At 51.0% G+C, this 15,165-nt stretch overlaps 1 protein-coding gene across 1 annotated transcript; it reads left to right on the top strand.

Annotated features, from left to right (window-relative positions):
- Positions 1-495: 495 nt before the first annotated feature.
- Positions 496-14,781, top strand: DNAAF2 (dynein axonemal assembly factor 2). Its single transcript, XM_077783868.1, has 4 exons — positions 496-1,171; positions 1,310-2,946; positions 11,824-11,970; positions 13,999-14,781. The coding sequence occupies exons 1-4, from the start codon at positions 496-498 to the stop codon at positions 14,500-14,502; spliced, it is 2,964 nt and encodes a 987-aa protein (XP_077639994.1). The 3' UTR covers positions 14,503-14,781.
- The last annotated feature ends 384 nt before the right edge of the window (positions 14,782-15,165 follow it).

Raw genomic sequence — 15,165 nt, 5'->3', positions numbered from 1 at the left:
AATGCCAAGCACCCAGCTGTTACCTTTGCTTTATTTCTGTATCCTACTGTCCTTTTTTAAACTTTTAAATTTTACCGGGAAAGTGAACCTTGTTTTTCACAGCAGGAAGGAGGAGGGACAGTGGGATACGGGCTCTGAGGGAAGCTGGGTCTGCTGAGGATTTACAGGTGCCCTGTGAGGGGATGGCAGTGGAGCTCAGAGTGTGGCCTGGGGAGGGAACATACACTTTGCTGGAAGATGACGAGATGACGGTGGAAAACCAGCCCTGCTGATGCCAGGGGTGCTGGCTGGAAGCCACCGAGGGGAGGGAAAAGGCGAGGCCGGGACGGAGAGGCCTCGGCCCTGAGGGACAGCCCGCCATGTTGTTTGCCGTCTCCATGGCAACTGTCGCGCCGCCGCCATCTTGTTTACCGTCACCACAGCAACCGCCGCCATCTTGCTCGGCGCGCCCACAGCAGCGCTCCCGGCCGGGCCGGGCCGAGCCGTGCCGGGGCCATGGCGGGCGCGGGGCGACTGCAGGACCTGGACCTCAGCGCCGAGGAGGCGGAGCGGCTCAAGCGCGCCTTCCGCGACGAGAAATTCCGCGCGCTGTTCGCGGAGTACGCGGCCGAGCTCACCGACCCCGAGCAGCGCCGGCTGTACGAGGAGGAGGTGGCGGCGCTGGAGCGGCAGCGCGGCGTGGAGGTGCGCTTCGTGCACCCGACTCCGGGCTTCGTGCTGCGGACCAGCCAGGACGGCTCCCGCCGCTGCTACATCAACGTCTGCAGCAACGCGCTGATGGGGGAGCCGCGGGCCCGCGCCGAGCGCGGCGGGCAGCGCTGGGAGCTGCCCTACAGCCTGGCCCCGGGCCGCGAGGAGCTGCGCCCCGGCGGCCGCCGCCGCCTCCTGTACGACGTGGTGTTCCACCCCGCCGCGCTGCGCCTGGCCGCCCGCAGCGCCCGCTTCCGCCGCCTGCTCCGCGACACGGCGCTGGAGGCCGTGGAGAGCCGCTGCGGGGTGCGGCTGGACCGCAACAACGCCACGGTCCTGCGAGGAGTCTCCTACAAGGGCGCCCCGCAGGCGCCCGTCATCCGCTCCCCGCTGCCCGGCGGCGCCCCGAAGCCGCCCGACGACGGCGAGTCCCCGCTGCCGCCCTTCCCCTTCCCGCCCGCCGCCGGCTCCTCGCCCGCCGCCGGCTCCTCGCCCGCCGCCGGCTCCTCGCCCGCCGCCGGCTCCTCGCCCGCCGCCGGCTCCTCGCCCGCCGCCGGCTCCTCGCCCGCCGCCGGCTCCTCGCCCGCCGCCGGCTCCTCGCCCGCCGCCGGCTCCTCGCCCGCCGCCGGCTCCTCGCCCGCCGCGCCCCCGCCGCCCTCCGGCCCCACCACACCGCGCTGGAGCATCCGCCACCGCTCCTACGTGGACCTGCAGGACTACCGGCACTGCCGCGACTCCGCGCCCAGCCCGGTACCGCGGGAGCTGGTGGTGACGGTGGAGCTGCCGCTGCTGCGCTCCGCCGAGCAGGCGGAGCTGGAGATCCGCGGGCGGGAGCTGCGGCTGGACTCGCGCTGTCCCGCCTACCGCCTGCGCCTCCGCCTCCCCTACGACGTGGACGAGAGCGGCGGGCGGGCCGCCTTCCACCGGGCCCAGCGGCAGCTGCAGGTCACGCTGCCCGTGGTGCCGCCGCCCGGCCCGCGGGAGCCGCCGGCCCCGGCCGCGGAGCGGCTGGAGGGGGCCGAGCCCGCTGCCGAGGGGCCGGCACGGGCAGGGCCGGCAGAGGCGGGCGGCGGAGCGGCTCCTCCCCCGGAACTCGGGCCTGGCGGCGCGGCCCGCAGCACGTGTGGCGGCGGGGAGCCCGGTGATCCACTCGCCGAACCCCCCGCCGACCCACTTTGTGATCCTCCCGCTGGTCCGGCTGCCGGGCCCCTCGCTGAACCACCCGCGGAACCGCCCGTAGAACCACCCTGTGATCCACCCGCTGAACCCCACGTTGATCCAACCTCTGAACCCTTTGCTGACTCCCCTCCTGAATCCCCTGCTGAACCGGCCACTGGTCCAAGCTCTGAACCCTTTGCTGAACCTGCCACTGATCCAACCTCTGAACCCTTTGCTGAACCGGCCACTGATCCAAGCTCTGAACCGGCCACTGATCTAAACTCTGACCCCCCCGCTGAACCGACCACTGATCCAAGCTTTGAACCCTTTGTTGACTCCCCTCCTGAACCCCAGGCTGAACCTGCCACTAATCCAACCTCTGAACCCTTTGCTGAACCTGCCACTGATCCAACCTCTGAACCCTTTGCTGAACCTGCCACTGATCCAACCTCTGAACCCTTTGCTGAACCGGCCACTGATCCAACCTCTGAACCCTTTGCTGAACCGGCCACTGATCCAAGCTCTGAACCGGCCACTGATCTAAACTCTGACCCCCCCGCTGAACCGGCCACTGATCCAAGCTCTGAACCCCCCGCTGGTCCAACCACGGACCCCCGCTCTGAACCTTTAACCGAACCCCCCGCCACTGATCCACCCACAGAACCAGAACCACCCACCGAGTCCGCGGGCCCAGCACTGCCCTGCTCCGGTGCCGCTTCCCCCATCGCCAGCCCCGAGCCAGCCATGCCCACCGGGGACACCCCTCCGCAGGCCTCCGAGGGCCACCCCAGCGAGGTGGCCACATGCCCTCCCTTCCGTGCCCGGCAGGACGAGGCATCCCTCACTCTGCTCCTGCTCGTGCCCGGCATCCAGCCCCGGAGCCTCCGCGGGGATGTGGGCACGCACCACTACAGCCTCCGCTTCCGCACCGACACCGCTGCCTTCGCCCTGTTCCTGCGCTTCCCGGCCGCGCTGCTGTGCCCCGAGAGCAGCGTCAGCGTCTCTGCCCACAACGCCGTGGTGGGGCTCGCCAAGGCCCCCGGCAGCACCGGGCTCTGGGACAAGTTCAGCTTCGGCCTCCACCCCTCCGCTCTGCAGGTAACGGTGGCACGGTGGTGGCACGCCCGGGGTGTCACCTGCCCGAGGTGCCCTGCTGGGTGTGGCTGCTGGTTGCTGAGTGGTGGCTCAGGGAGGTGTGAGGGTCAATTTGAAGTTGCTGCTTCCTCAGAGAGCTGCTCCCGGATGGCAGTGCCGTGACCCGATTTGTGCGAGTCTTGTACGAGCAGCGCCAAGGTCACACCGTGGAGCTGACACCTTCATCCTTGGAATTGGAATGACTTCTGCTTCCCATGCAAATTTTTTTTTCCTAAGGAAAATTGTGGTGATGAAAACAGTGCCTATGTCCTAAGTGCTCACTTTTAAAGCCCTGTGAAGTGCAGCCTGTTCACACAAAGAAAGCTCTTTATGATACACCAGGCTTTTACACGCGTGTGCATACACCATCATGAAGTGTAGGGGGAATGTCCCTGTCTCTGTGTTTTGAGACAGAATTTCCATTTACAGCCACAGCGACCCTAATTAGTTCAACCAGAGCAGAACAGCAAGCAGCAGCTGTGAACTGTCCCACTTTGCTGGGGTAAAGCTTCACCTGCTCTGTCTGAATATGATTCTAATTTAGTGTTTTCTAATTTTATGGGTTCTTGGGCAGTGGTGCTCCCGTGGTGGGAGAAAGTGGGGTGGCTGCATCCAGTGTCCCCAGAGGGATGCCCACCTTGTGACATTATCCAGAACCACTCACACAAATTTTGTGGAGAACCATGTTCCTCTGTGAGCTCAGACTTGCAGACAGTTTCTCATGAGCAGGGATTAAAGCTGCACAGTTCTTGTGCAACCTTCTAGCCATGGGATTTGGAGTTTGGCTGGAGTTGAGAGCAATAAAATCCTCTGAAGTTTAGATCACGTGCAATGGGATTGCAAGTCCAGGAAGCTGGCAGGCTTCAAGCATATCCACTGGGATAGACCTGGCTTGGAGCAGCTTAATTGCTCCATCCCTACAACTAGAAATGACTTGTGCCTGATTTTGAAAGATATTTATCCAATTAGTGTTTGTGCAGCTGAAACCACGTTGAATTTCCCATTTAGCGGCCGCACACCTTTTACAGCAGCAATTCCTGGGAAGGAGGAGCTGATCATTTCGGGGAAGCATCAAAGATGATGAATTTATGGGGAACCACCCACGCTGAGCTGTTTGCAGAGCATTTCCTTTGCTTTTACCGGAGCAGGAGCCTGCAAGTCTGTGCAAGTGGGGCCACAGAACACTCAGTGCTGCTGTTCACTGCTGTGATCTGGCACTGCCTGCTGCTGCCACGTCAAAAAAGCCACTGTGTAAACTCCTGCCTGTTTTCTGTGCAGGTACTGAGGCTGCCCAGGGCACTGGTGGAGTCCCCATCCCTGGGAATGCTCAGAAAAACCTTTGGATGTGGCACTTGAGAACATGGTTTAGGTGGTGAACGTGGTGGTGGTGTAGTAATGGTTGGAAGTTTGGTATATGGATTTGTTATTGCAATTGGAGGAACATTTTGTGATTGCAGGGTTTTAAAAGGCCACCCAGTAATGAGATTTTTGGCTTTGTGAGTTACAAAAACCCCTTGAATGTGCTGATTTTATTATATATTGCAAAATGTTTTGGGTGGAGTAGGAGAAAGAGATTGGGAATTAGTCATCAGCTTCCTGTCCATTCATTCACAGCAAACTCCAAGAGATTCTCCTGTCCTCCAGTCCTTTTGGACAGTGGGTCTGCAAATTGAAGCAGGAGAAATAAACTGAAGTAATTTGTCCTGTTTTTTTTTTGTTTTGTTTTGTTTGTTTTTTTTTTTTTTTTTGTTTTTTTTTTTTTTTTAATCTGTGCTATTTCCCCAAAGTGCCTGAGAGCTGCACTCACTCAGATTGGAGGGAGAAAAATGAATATTTAATTAGAGCCACTATTACTTGCTGCCTTCTGGCCATTAACCATTTGTTCCTGGTCGCTTTTCTTCTTCTTATGTTGATTCCTTCAATTTGTCTGATGCCACCTTGGGGGTTTTTCTGCCTTGAGTCTCATTCTATAAATCAGAGCTGTGGTTCTTGCACTGAGACCTGTAACGAGTCACATCAATCACTGCAGAGTGCAGAGCGGTGTCAGTGCCTAAAGGGAGCTTTTGGGGCTGAGGTGAGCAGGAATTTTATCCTGGAGCAGGAATTTTATCCTGCACCTCTCAGTCTGCTTGGTGGTCATCTCCTCTTACACAGCAACGTTGCTGGATGGTGCCTGGCAAAAGTGAATCATGGAGTGGTTTGAGTTGGGAGGGATCCTAAAGCTCCACCAATTCCATGGACAGGGACACCTTTATCCCAGGCTGCTCCAACCCTGTCCAATGTTTTTAACAGCTGTGGAATTCCTGCTCCTCCATTCTGGGAAGTCAATTGCTGCTGGAGGCTGAGGTTGCTGTGGTGTTCCATGGAGCAGATTCCTCCCTGGGTTAGTTCAGAATCTGCCCCTCCTTGGTGCTCCATGCCACGGTGGCTGTTCGATGCCCTCTGAGGCTGCCTGCCCAAACCATTCCCGTTAAGTGCCAATTCCTTCTTGGAAGCTGGTCTGATCCATATGCTGGTAGAAAAATGAGTTGGGCTCATCCTTAGAATGCCATGCTTGAAACAGAACTTCAAGAGCTGCTTTTCCTTTTGTAGTCAGCAGAGGCTGAATCCCTGTGCTGGAAGATGATCTATTTAGAGCCCAGTTTCCATAGATGCTGAGCAGTTGGAATTCCCACTCCAGCAAGTGCCTCTTTTCAGGAAATCTTTACAGTGCCCTGCTCCTCCCTGCACTTTAACTGTGAGGAGTTTTACTCCTTGGCCAAACCAGAATGTCCACACTGCAGTGGGACTTGAGGATCTTGGAAGTCTTTTCCATCCTCTTGATTCTATGATTTGTTATGGTGACCAGAAATCCTATAAAAATAAAGAATCCATAACTTTGAACGTCGTGGGCTTAGGGTCACATATTTTAGGGGTTTAAAAGCCACTTTTTGTCACTGCTCTGGTGCTCAGTCACTGCACCAGAGACCACAGTGCAGATCCTTCTGCAGGGCCTGCTCCAGGCCCTGTTTTTCCAGGGAATAATCTCATGACCTGAGGAAGCTTCCTGATTTCCCCACTGCCAAAATCTCTGCTCTTTGCCTCAAAATACCAGCCATGGGCTGTGCTCTCCCCATCACTCTTCATTGCAGCTCACCCTCTGAAACCTTCTACATGTTTTGCTTAAATCCTGGGAATTCAGGCCTGGGAAACTCCTGCATTAGAGAGTTCCCCTTCATTTCCAGACAACACAGCCTGGGGAGTAAATGACGGAGGAAGAACGGTTGGGAGTTAAATAACCATTAATACAATTTGTAAGCCTGCCAGGCAGGGTTTCTGAGAACATGTCCCAGTATGTCCTGGTTTACGGCAGTGCTGGAGCTGGGCAATTATGGAAATTGAACCTTTGGAAAGCACTTGGAATATCTTGGAATGTTTGGTCTCCTGGGGTTAAATGCTCCATTCCTAACAAAAACAAGAAGCAGTTTTTTGGGGGTGTTTTGAGCTGCTGAGACTTGGGGGCTCAGTTCTTGGAGCATGTGAAACACGTTTGGCAGGGAATGAATTCTGCAGTTTTGGGGTCGTGTCTGCTCATTTTCATGGGATTAGAAAGAGACTGGTTCATGCAGGAATTCCCTTTTAGGCTGATCCACACCCTTCCTGCCCTTCTCAGAGGCCTGCAATGGGTTTGCTCAGAGGATGTGTGCTCGTTCCTCTGGTCATTTCCCCCTGGGTACCCCTTGCTGGGCAGGGAATTGCAGCCAGCCCATCCCTTTCCTAAAAGACCCCGTCAGATCTTCTGGAGAATATGAGAATATTGGGATTTAACTCACGTAAACCCCCACGGGCCTCCAGGGAACAGCAGGGAGCAGAGGAAAACAGAGGAAATATTTCCTCTGCTTTCCTATGCATTGCTTTTTTTTTTTTTTTTTTTTTTTTTCCACATTTACAGGCTGAAAAAGATTATATTGAACATTCCTGAGGAGTTGGAGCTGAGTCTGAGTTACACTGTGTGTGAGGGATCCAAATGGGAATTGCTCAGAGATAGGGAAGTTTTATTTAACTTTTCTGGGAGTGTTGAGGCCTCCACGCAGGATGTTCTGCATGGGTGTGATTTTTCTGCTTGGCCCAGCCACCAGTGCCATGTGAAGGAGACCCTTTGGAAGCTCCTGGTGCTTTTTCCTCCAGAAAGCAGCTGGAAAAAAAAAAGTGGAGCTGTTGGAACAAGTCCAGAGAGGCCACGGAGCTGCCCCAAGGGCTGGATCCGGGCTGGGAGAGCTGGGAATGTTCCCCTGGAGAGGAGAAGCTCCAGGAGAGCTCAGAGCCCCTGGCAGGGCCTGGAGGGGCTCCAGGAGAGCTGGAGAGGGACTGGGGACAAGGGATGGAGGGACAGGACCCAGGGAATGGCTCCCACTGCCAGAGGGCAGGGATGGGTGGGAGATTGGGAACTGGGAATTCCTGGCTGGGCTGGAATTGCCAGAGGAGCTGTGGCTGCCCCTGGATCCCTGGCAGTGCCCAAGGCCAGGTTGGACAATGGAGCTTGGAGCACCTGGGACAGTGGGAGGTGTCCCTGGGGTGGCACTGGGTGGGATTTAATGTCCCTTCCCACCCAAACCACTCTGGGATTCTGGGATGATCAGGTGCCCCCTAGAAGAGGCTGGAACCGGGTAAGGTGATCTGGGCTGATCCAGCCTGGCCTTGGGCACTTCCAGGGATCCAGGGGCAGCCACAGCTGCTCTGTGCCAGGGCATCACCTCCCTCCCAGCCAGGAATTCCCAAATTCCAATATCCCATCTGCATTTCCCTACATCACTTGCGTGGAGCTGGAGGTGGCAGAGTTCTGTTGCTCCTGGCACTGGGACCATGTGGAGAAGGCCAAGGGATGGAAGTGTCCTCAAGGGCTGGAAGTGTCCCCCTGGGCCATGGTGGGCTGTCCTTGTCCTCGCTGAGCTCAGAATTAGGGCTTTTGTGGATAAAAGTTTCCCTTGGTTGGTGAGTCAACCAAGCATGAACCCTTGAGAGCTGTGTTGGGAAGTGTAAAACATGGATGTTTTAATCCTTTGCCACCTTTCATGGAGAAATCCATCCCGGAGAGCTGTTTTGCTCTCATTTCCAAGCTATTTGGAGTTATAATTTTCAATTTCCAAGCTGCTCTAAAGACTTATTGTAATAGTCAGGGGTTACTTCTAAGAAGATGCTGCTGGAAACTGGAGCTGTTGAACGTAATCCTCCAACAGTTTATTTTTGGTTCAGTTAATTCTGTGCTCAGCATTTCAAGACTCTTGGCAAGTTTTTTGGGAGGTCAGAGAAGGACAAAGAAGGAGAACACAACAAACTTATTATTTCACATTTTTCAAAGTAATCCCTTTCCCAAGCTACATTAAGGACCATAATTAGTTTGCTTCTGCTATAAAACAAACTAATTTCTGAATAGTCTTTAATTGGTAGCTGCATTTTGGGAATACCGTGACTACACAAAACAGTTATGTCAGGAAGCATTATTAACCTACTGATGAAGCTCATCAAAGCTTCTTTGGAGCTGTTTCATCTCTGCAGTCATGAGCACCTTGGAAAAGTTTTCATTTCACTACAGGCACCAAAACTTGGAGCTTCAAATTCTCAGCTCTCAGAGCTGGTTTGTGCTGGGATCCCACGAATGCAGAGGCCAGGAAATCCAGGAATGTCTTTTCCATATTGGCATTAATTGTTGGGTTTGGATGAGAGGGGTTGTGGCTGCCCCATCCCTGGAATTGTCCAAAGCCAGCTTGGATGGGGTTTGGAGCAGCCTGGGGTAGTGGAAGGGTTGGAACTGGATGGGATTTAAATCCCCTCCCAACCCAAACCATTCTGTGATTCCCTGATCCTCTCATTACAGGAGCCACCAAAATAATTTAAGCCTGAAATCTGTCCTGCTTTTCAAACTTGCAGCCTGTGTGGGAGGTATCTGTGGATGGAAACTGTCTTCAATTGGGATAAATGAAAGCAGAATAAACCCATCTGAGTGCTGAGGGCAGCGTGAGGGGAGCGGCTCCGCGCTGTCGGTGCCGTGAGACACAAGGACGGGTTTGAATGATGAAGTGTTCCAGAAACCAAAGTCATCCCTGCTAACATTTATGTTAATTTGGTCTCAGTTTAGTCACAGGGAAAAATGAATGTGTACCAAACAGCAGATGACAGTTGTGTGCAGGGAAAAACAAATTAAATTCGAAGTTGCTAAGAGAGCATCATAAATACCAGAAAATAAACGGCTTAAATTGAAGAATTATTTTACAGGGTCATTCAAATCATCTGCAGATGGTTGTCCTCTGTTTGCTCTGGCTTGGAAGGCAGAGCAGGCTTTAGAATAAATTCCTGAATCGTTTTTTTCCAAGGTCTGTGCTCTGATAACATCTGCAGTAATATAAATGCCTCGGTGTGTGCTCCCCGTGAATGCAAAGTCTGAGTTACAGTGTCTGGTGGAACAGGCTAATGATAATCACCTTATTGCCAACAAACACACCCCAGGTCTGTGATTTATGGCAGGCCACGGGGTAGGGATGGGATAAAATGGTAAATACTTCTGGGAATTCAGCGTTGGGCTGGGGTGAAACTTGGTAAAATTGGTTTGGGCAGTGAGTCAGAATTAACGGAGCAACAGCAGAAGCGGTTACTTTTTATCCTCATTTAAAGCACTGATTAATCATAGAATTATGGAATATTCTGAGCTGGAAGGGACCCACAGGGATCATGGAATCCAGCTCCAGGCCCTCACAGACCCTCAACAATCCTCCCTGGGCATCCCTGGCAGCCTCAGGTCTCTGCCCATTCCCTGGGGAGCCTGGGCAGTGCCAGCACCTCTGGGGGAGGAAACTTTCCTGATAATAGACCTCCCATTCAGTTTTTCTTTTAACTTTATTTTCTGTGAAGAAAACAAATTCTTTTGTTTTTAATCAGGAAGAAATTCTCCAGAAAGACTCAGGGCATTTGTTGCCAAATTGTGAAGTCCTGATGGCGCTGATGAGGAGAGGCTGTCCCTCACACAGCCATGGGTGCCAGAGGCAGATTCAGAGGGAAAAGAGATTATTTTCCTCATTTTATGGAAGAATAGGATGAGACTTGGTGCATCCTGGTCTAGTGGAAGGTAATTAAAGGTCCTACAATATATCCCATGGCAGGGGTGTGGAATGAGATGAGCTGTTACAGTCCCTTCCAACCAAACCATGCTGTGGTTCTCTGACTTTGATTTTTCAGCTGGTGAGGAGGGCTGAGCTTTGCTCTCTTTGGAAGTACAAGCAGGGCACCAAAATCCCAAATCCTGTGGGCCAAGAAATCCAGGGCAGAGCTGGGAATTCTTCTCTGAGCTGCCCAAGGATCGAGTTCAGGAGCTTGTGGGAGTTCTGGTGCTGCACAGATTTTGTGTCTGCAGCCTTGTTCTGTACTCTGACACCTTCCCCTGAACTCTGCAGTGAATTTCCACAGCCTAAAGCTCTGGCAGATCCCTCTCTGGCAGGCAGGAGAGGATGCAGCACGAGGGAATAAGAATTTTAGGCTTTGCATGCAGAAATGCAAAAAGAAGGGATGTTCTGAGAGGGTTTTCAGTCAGGGCAGCTCTGCTGCACTTTAATCTCTCCCCAAACCATCCAGTGCTGGCTCTTTGCCTGGATTGTAATCTTTCTGGATGGAAAATGAATCCAATCCTCTGCCTTGGAAAACCAACAGAACGTATGTTATGACTTTCCATATTGTGATTTCTAATTTAACTAGTGGAAAAAATAGGACTCTGGCTTATTTTTCCAATCCTGTTTTTTTTTTTTTAAGACAACAGTTAAATTTTGTACCTCAGACACAATGTGACATCTGGCTGTGCATAAGGCTCCATCCACAGGGGGCCAGAAATGTGCAGAATTGCCTTTTTGCTTCTTGGTCTGCAAGATGTCAGTGATAATTGAATTTAACTTTCATTGGATTGACAGGAAAGTTGAACTGGACCGAGAAATTTAAAAGTGTGACTTAATGTGGAAGGTTTGCAACTTGTCCCTCTTATTTCCAATTAAATATGGAAGGTAATTCCCAGAACCTGAACCACTCCTTCAGGTCAGACCATTTTTATTTTGTCTGTCCTTCCCTTCAGCCTACACAGATGATGTGTGAATAACACAAGGACAGGGAAAGCTCTGCAGTTCCTATGAAACAGCCCCTTCAGGATATATTTTAGGACCTTTAATTACCTGTAACTGATTTAAATCTCTAAATCCATCGCAACACATTTCAGGCTGTTTACGAACAGCTAGGAAACACACCCCAGGCTGCCTGTGGATACCTCTCCTTTTTTGTTTTTGGGTTTTTGTTTTTTTTTTTGTTTGCTTGTTTTTTTCCAACTGGCTTGTCTGCATGGAGATCAGAGCAGCCTCAGTGGCTGGGTGTGAAATGGATCCAGCCCTGAGAGTTCCAGATCTGATCTTGGAGTGAAGATCCCACAGTGCCTCTCCAAGGAGGTGTTTGTGTTTTACAGCCAGCCAGGAGACAAACCCACAACAGTCTAACACCTTCGTGGTGTTAAGGTAGGTGAGGATGGTACAAATCATTTTTCAGAGTCTACATCTATGTATTATTCACCCATCCAAAGAGAGAAAAATATATTTCCTTTATATTTGATACTTTGCAGATTTGTACCTTCAAGCAAAATTAGCTAAGCACTGGTTTTAATTCATTGCACCTCATCCTTTGAATGTCTGGGTTAGAATTTCTCTGTCAAAACTTGAGTGTGCTGTGAAACTTGGGAATTGCTGTCCTGGCTTTCTTTGCAGTGAGTTTTTAGCCTCAGTACCCCTGAAGTGTAGCACAAAAAGAGCATAACCTGCTGTTTTCTCTCTTTTTCTTTAGGAAAGATTGTTTGTCAGTGAGGAGAACGTTGATGGATTTCTAGGCACTGCTTTCTGCCCTTCCCCTTGCTCCCAATCAGCACTGGAAAGCCAGCCTCTAATTGAAGTGCTGGATGTTACTGAGGACAGAATTCAAATCAGGGTGGAGGTAAGGATCCAGGAGCAGCACAGGCTGATTTATGTTCTTCAGCAAGATCCTGTCAAATCCCCCTGAAACAGCTTTGTTCCTGTTTTGTCCTGAGGAAGCAGGGAAAACCCAGGACTGGGGTTATTTGCAAGTGTAAATGTCAGTGTTCAGGAGTAAAAGTTGTGTTTGTGCCATTTCATGTGACAAAAGGATTGAAACCTCCTCTATTTCGTTTGGAAGGTGCAGAACTGTGATCCAGTCATTCAAAAAAGTGCTTTTTCCTTGCAGGAATAGCTCACCCACTCAGCCTTGTACAGGTAGAGAAATCCTAGAGGGTTTTTTCTGGGAAGAATCCTGCCTCATCTTTATTCAATCCATGTGTTGGAATACTTGGTGGGTTCCTGTTGTGTAGATAATTAAACATGAGGCTATTAATCTTAAACACTGGTCTCAAATTCAATCCTTGAAGTTTGAGGCCTCATTCAGGCTCTCCTTCCTCTGCCTGGAACAAACCAGGCAGTTTCTGGGATCTGCCATGGGATTAAACTGTCCTCCCTTGGCAAAATAAATGGACAGATGAAGAAATCAAAATGTTCCTTTTGTAAGGAGGAAAATGTGAGGTAAAACCCCCTCATTCACTGGGATTTCTGGGTAGGCACTGCATCCAAAATTCAAATGAAACTTTTCTTAGAGGGAATGGGCTGGGGGCTGCAGCTGGGGTAAATGTGGAGCTGGGTTTTTGGGAGGCAAGCTCAGAGGAAGCACAAGAACTCTGGAACTGGGCTGGAGGCACGAGGAGCTTCCCAAAGATAGTGGATCCAGCTTAACTCTCACAGCTGCTGTGACAAAAAATTGAAATTCTAAGTGTTGGAGAGTAGATAAATCCCTTTTGGGATCTTAGGGCAACTGAGATACCTTAAATCATCCCATTCCTGCTCCTGTGTGGGGCCAGAAGTTGGGGTTTGTGGGAAATATGGAAAGGGAAGAAGGTTTTTAGAAAGTTGTAAAAGTAGGTTTTTAAAATAGAAAAAGTAGAGAATTTATAGTTAGTTGTAGTTGTCAAGTTTGAAAGTAGAAAAGTTATAACAGTATAGTGAGTAAGGATATGGAATAATAGTTTGAGTTTCAGATTTGGTTAAGATAAATTTTAATATTGTAGAAAAATATGTTTAGCATGCTATTGGCTAGAAAGTTTTAAAAATGCTCTATAACAGAAAAATCTTTACTACTAACAAGATATAAACTATTACCATCTTTCAATTATCTCAACCATATATTAAGACTAATACCACAATAAAACTCAAAAAACAGTCCCATCCCATTTATACAAACCTCCGACACAGAGCTGATGATTCTCGAGGGCCCCTTCCAACTCCTGTGGGAGAATTGTCCCGTTTGGGAAGGACTGACTGGTGTTCCCCAAGTTTCCTGTGCTTTGGGGTGTGAGAGAGTCTCTGAATCCATGAATCCAGCTGCTCTTGGATAGATCCTGATCCTGACTCTCCACTGATGAATTACCAGCTGGTTTTGGCCAAAACTCCCAGTAATGGTGAGATGGGGGAAGTGCTGTTTGGACAGCACCTCTGCCAGTTCCTCCTCTCCCGAGGCAAACTGCAATTCCCAGATGAGCCCCACAGGCCAGGAATTTCCCTAATTGCAAGGTTCCAGCCTTGCAACAAGAGTTGAGATTGCCTGGGTGATTCTGTGGCCGCTGGGATTTGGGGATTTGGGAATCAGGGAAGTGGCTGCTGCTGGAAAGGAAAGCAGGAAACCCTGGGGATGCAGAAGGATCTCCCTGCCCCTCATTCCCACACACCAGACAAGAGCAGGAAAACCTCAGCACCCGCTCATTTGGTTTCCAGAAGGAGAATCACGGAATCACAACCTGATTTGGAACCTTAAGGATCATCTGCTTCCAACCCCCTGCCACGGGATTGGAACACTTTCCACTATCCCAGTGGAGCTGAGCTGTTGGAGAAACAAATCTCGCCTGTCTCTGTGTGCACAGTTTGTTCCAGCTATAAAATAATTCATTTATTTCCTTGACAGCCACAGGAACGCGATGGACAAGGAACGCTTGGCAGCTCGGGGGGAGCCCTTGCTGGAAAGACCGACAGCAACTACCCCGAAACAAAGGCAGACACAGAGTGTCCTGCAGCTGAGGGAGGTGCTGCAGGATCCAGCCCAGCTCCCACCGCTGGAACAATGGGAAAAGCAGGCTGTGCCTCACACCATTGTTTGCAGCACGAACCTCCTGCCACCAGTTCAGCCATTCCTGGCGGATCCGGGAGAACGGAGCCCGATTTAGAAAGTGCTGCTGCAGCAGGAGACACAGCCCCGGCCCCAGGCTCTGGAAAAGCAGGAAAGCTCCAGGGGGATGGGGATGGGGATGGGGATGGGGATGAGGAGGCATTCCCAGGGCTGGGCAGCAGGGCAGGTTCCCCCGTCCTGCGGGAGGTGAACCCCGAGGACGGCAGCGTGCGCATCCTCCGCGACCACCGAACGCGCTGCCCCGTGCAGTTCCACAGCCCCCTGCTCTACCAGCTGGATTAGTGCATTGTTTCAGCATTTCCTTCTGTTCTTTGATGCCTGCTCTGTTTTAGGATTTCCTTCTGTTGTTTGGTGCAGCTCCATATGCTGGTGGATGACATGGAGGCTGTGCATTCCCACTAAAACTGGTACAACACCAAAACTTCTCATTGTTAACAGTTTAACAATTTTCTAATCACATCTATGGCAATAATTTTACTTACAAGAAAAGTTGGAGGTGACTCTGAGCTCCTGGAAAAAAATGTATCTTATTGTTTACATAAATTTTTTATTTTCTTCCCACGTTTCAGGGATTATTTGTATATATCCTCGGTCTAATGGCTCCCTTGGGAATTGAGCAGTAGTCATCATTTTCCAAACCTTTCATTTTGTGATAACTGCAGGATTAGACTCGCAGTGATTCTTAGCAATCAAATGAAATTTCTAATTACCCGGAGAAGTTCTAATTAGTCTCCTAGAAATAATCAACATTTATACCCTGTATTCCATCCTAGTGCTGTGCTTCAGATCTGCAGCACCCAGATATCCCCCAGCTGAACAAATTCCATTGCACAAGAACATCCTCTGGGTGCACGTCTGCTGTGAAGTATTTACAATTGGTGAAATAGATTCTCTTTATCCAGATTAGATTTATTTTTTCAGTTTCCCTCGAGTTTCAGCATTTCT

This window comes from Lonchura striata, chromosome 6 (genome assembly GCF_046129695.1).
Source record: "Lonchura striata isolate bLonStr1 chromosome 6, bLonStr1.mat, whole genome shotgun sequence".
NCBI lineage: Eukaryota > Metazoa > Chordata > Aves > Passeriformes > Estrildidae > Lonchura > Lonchura striata.
This window is presented reverse-complemented; position numbering and strand designations above follow the sequence as displayed.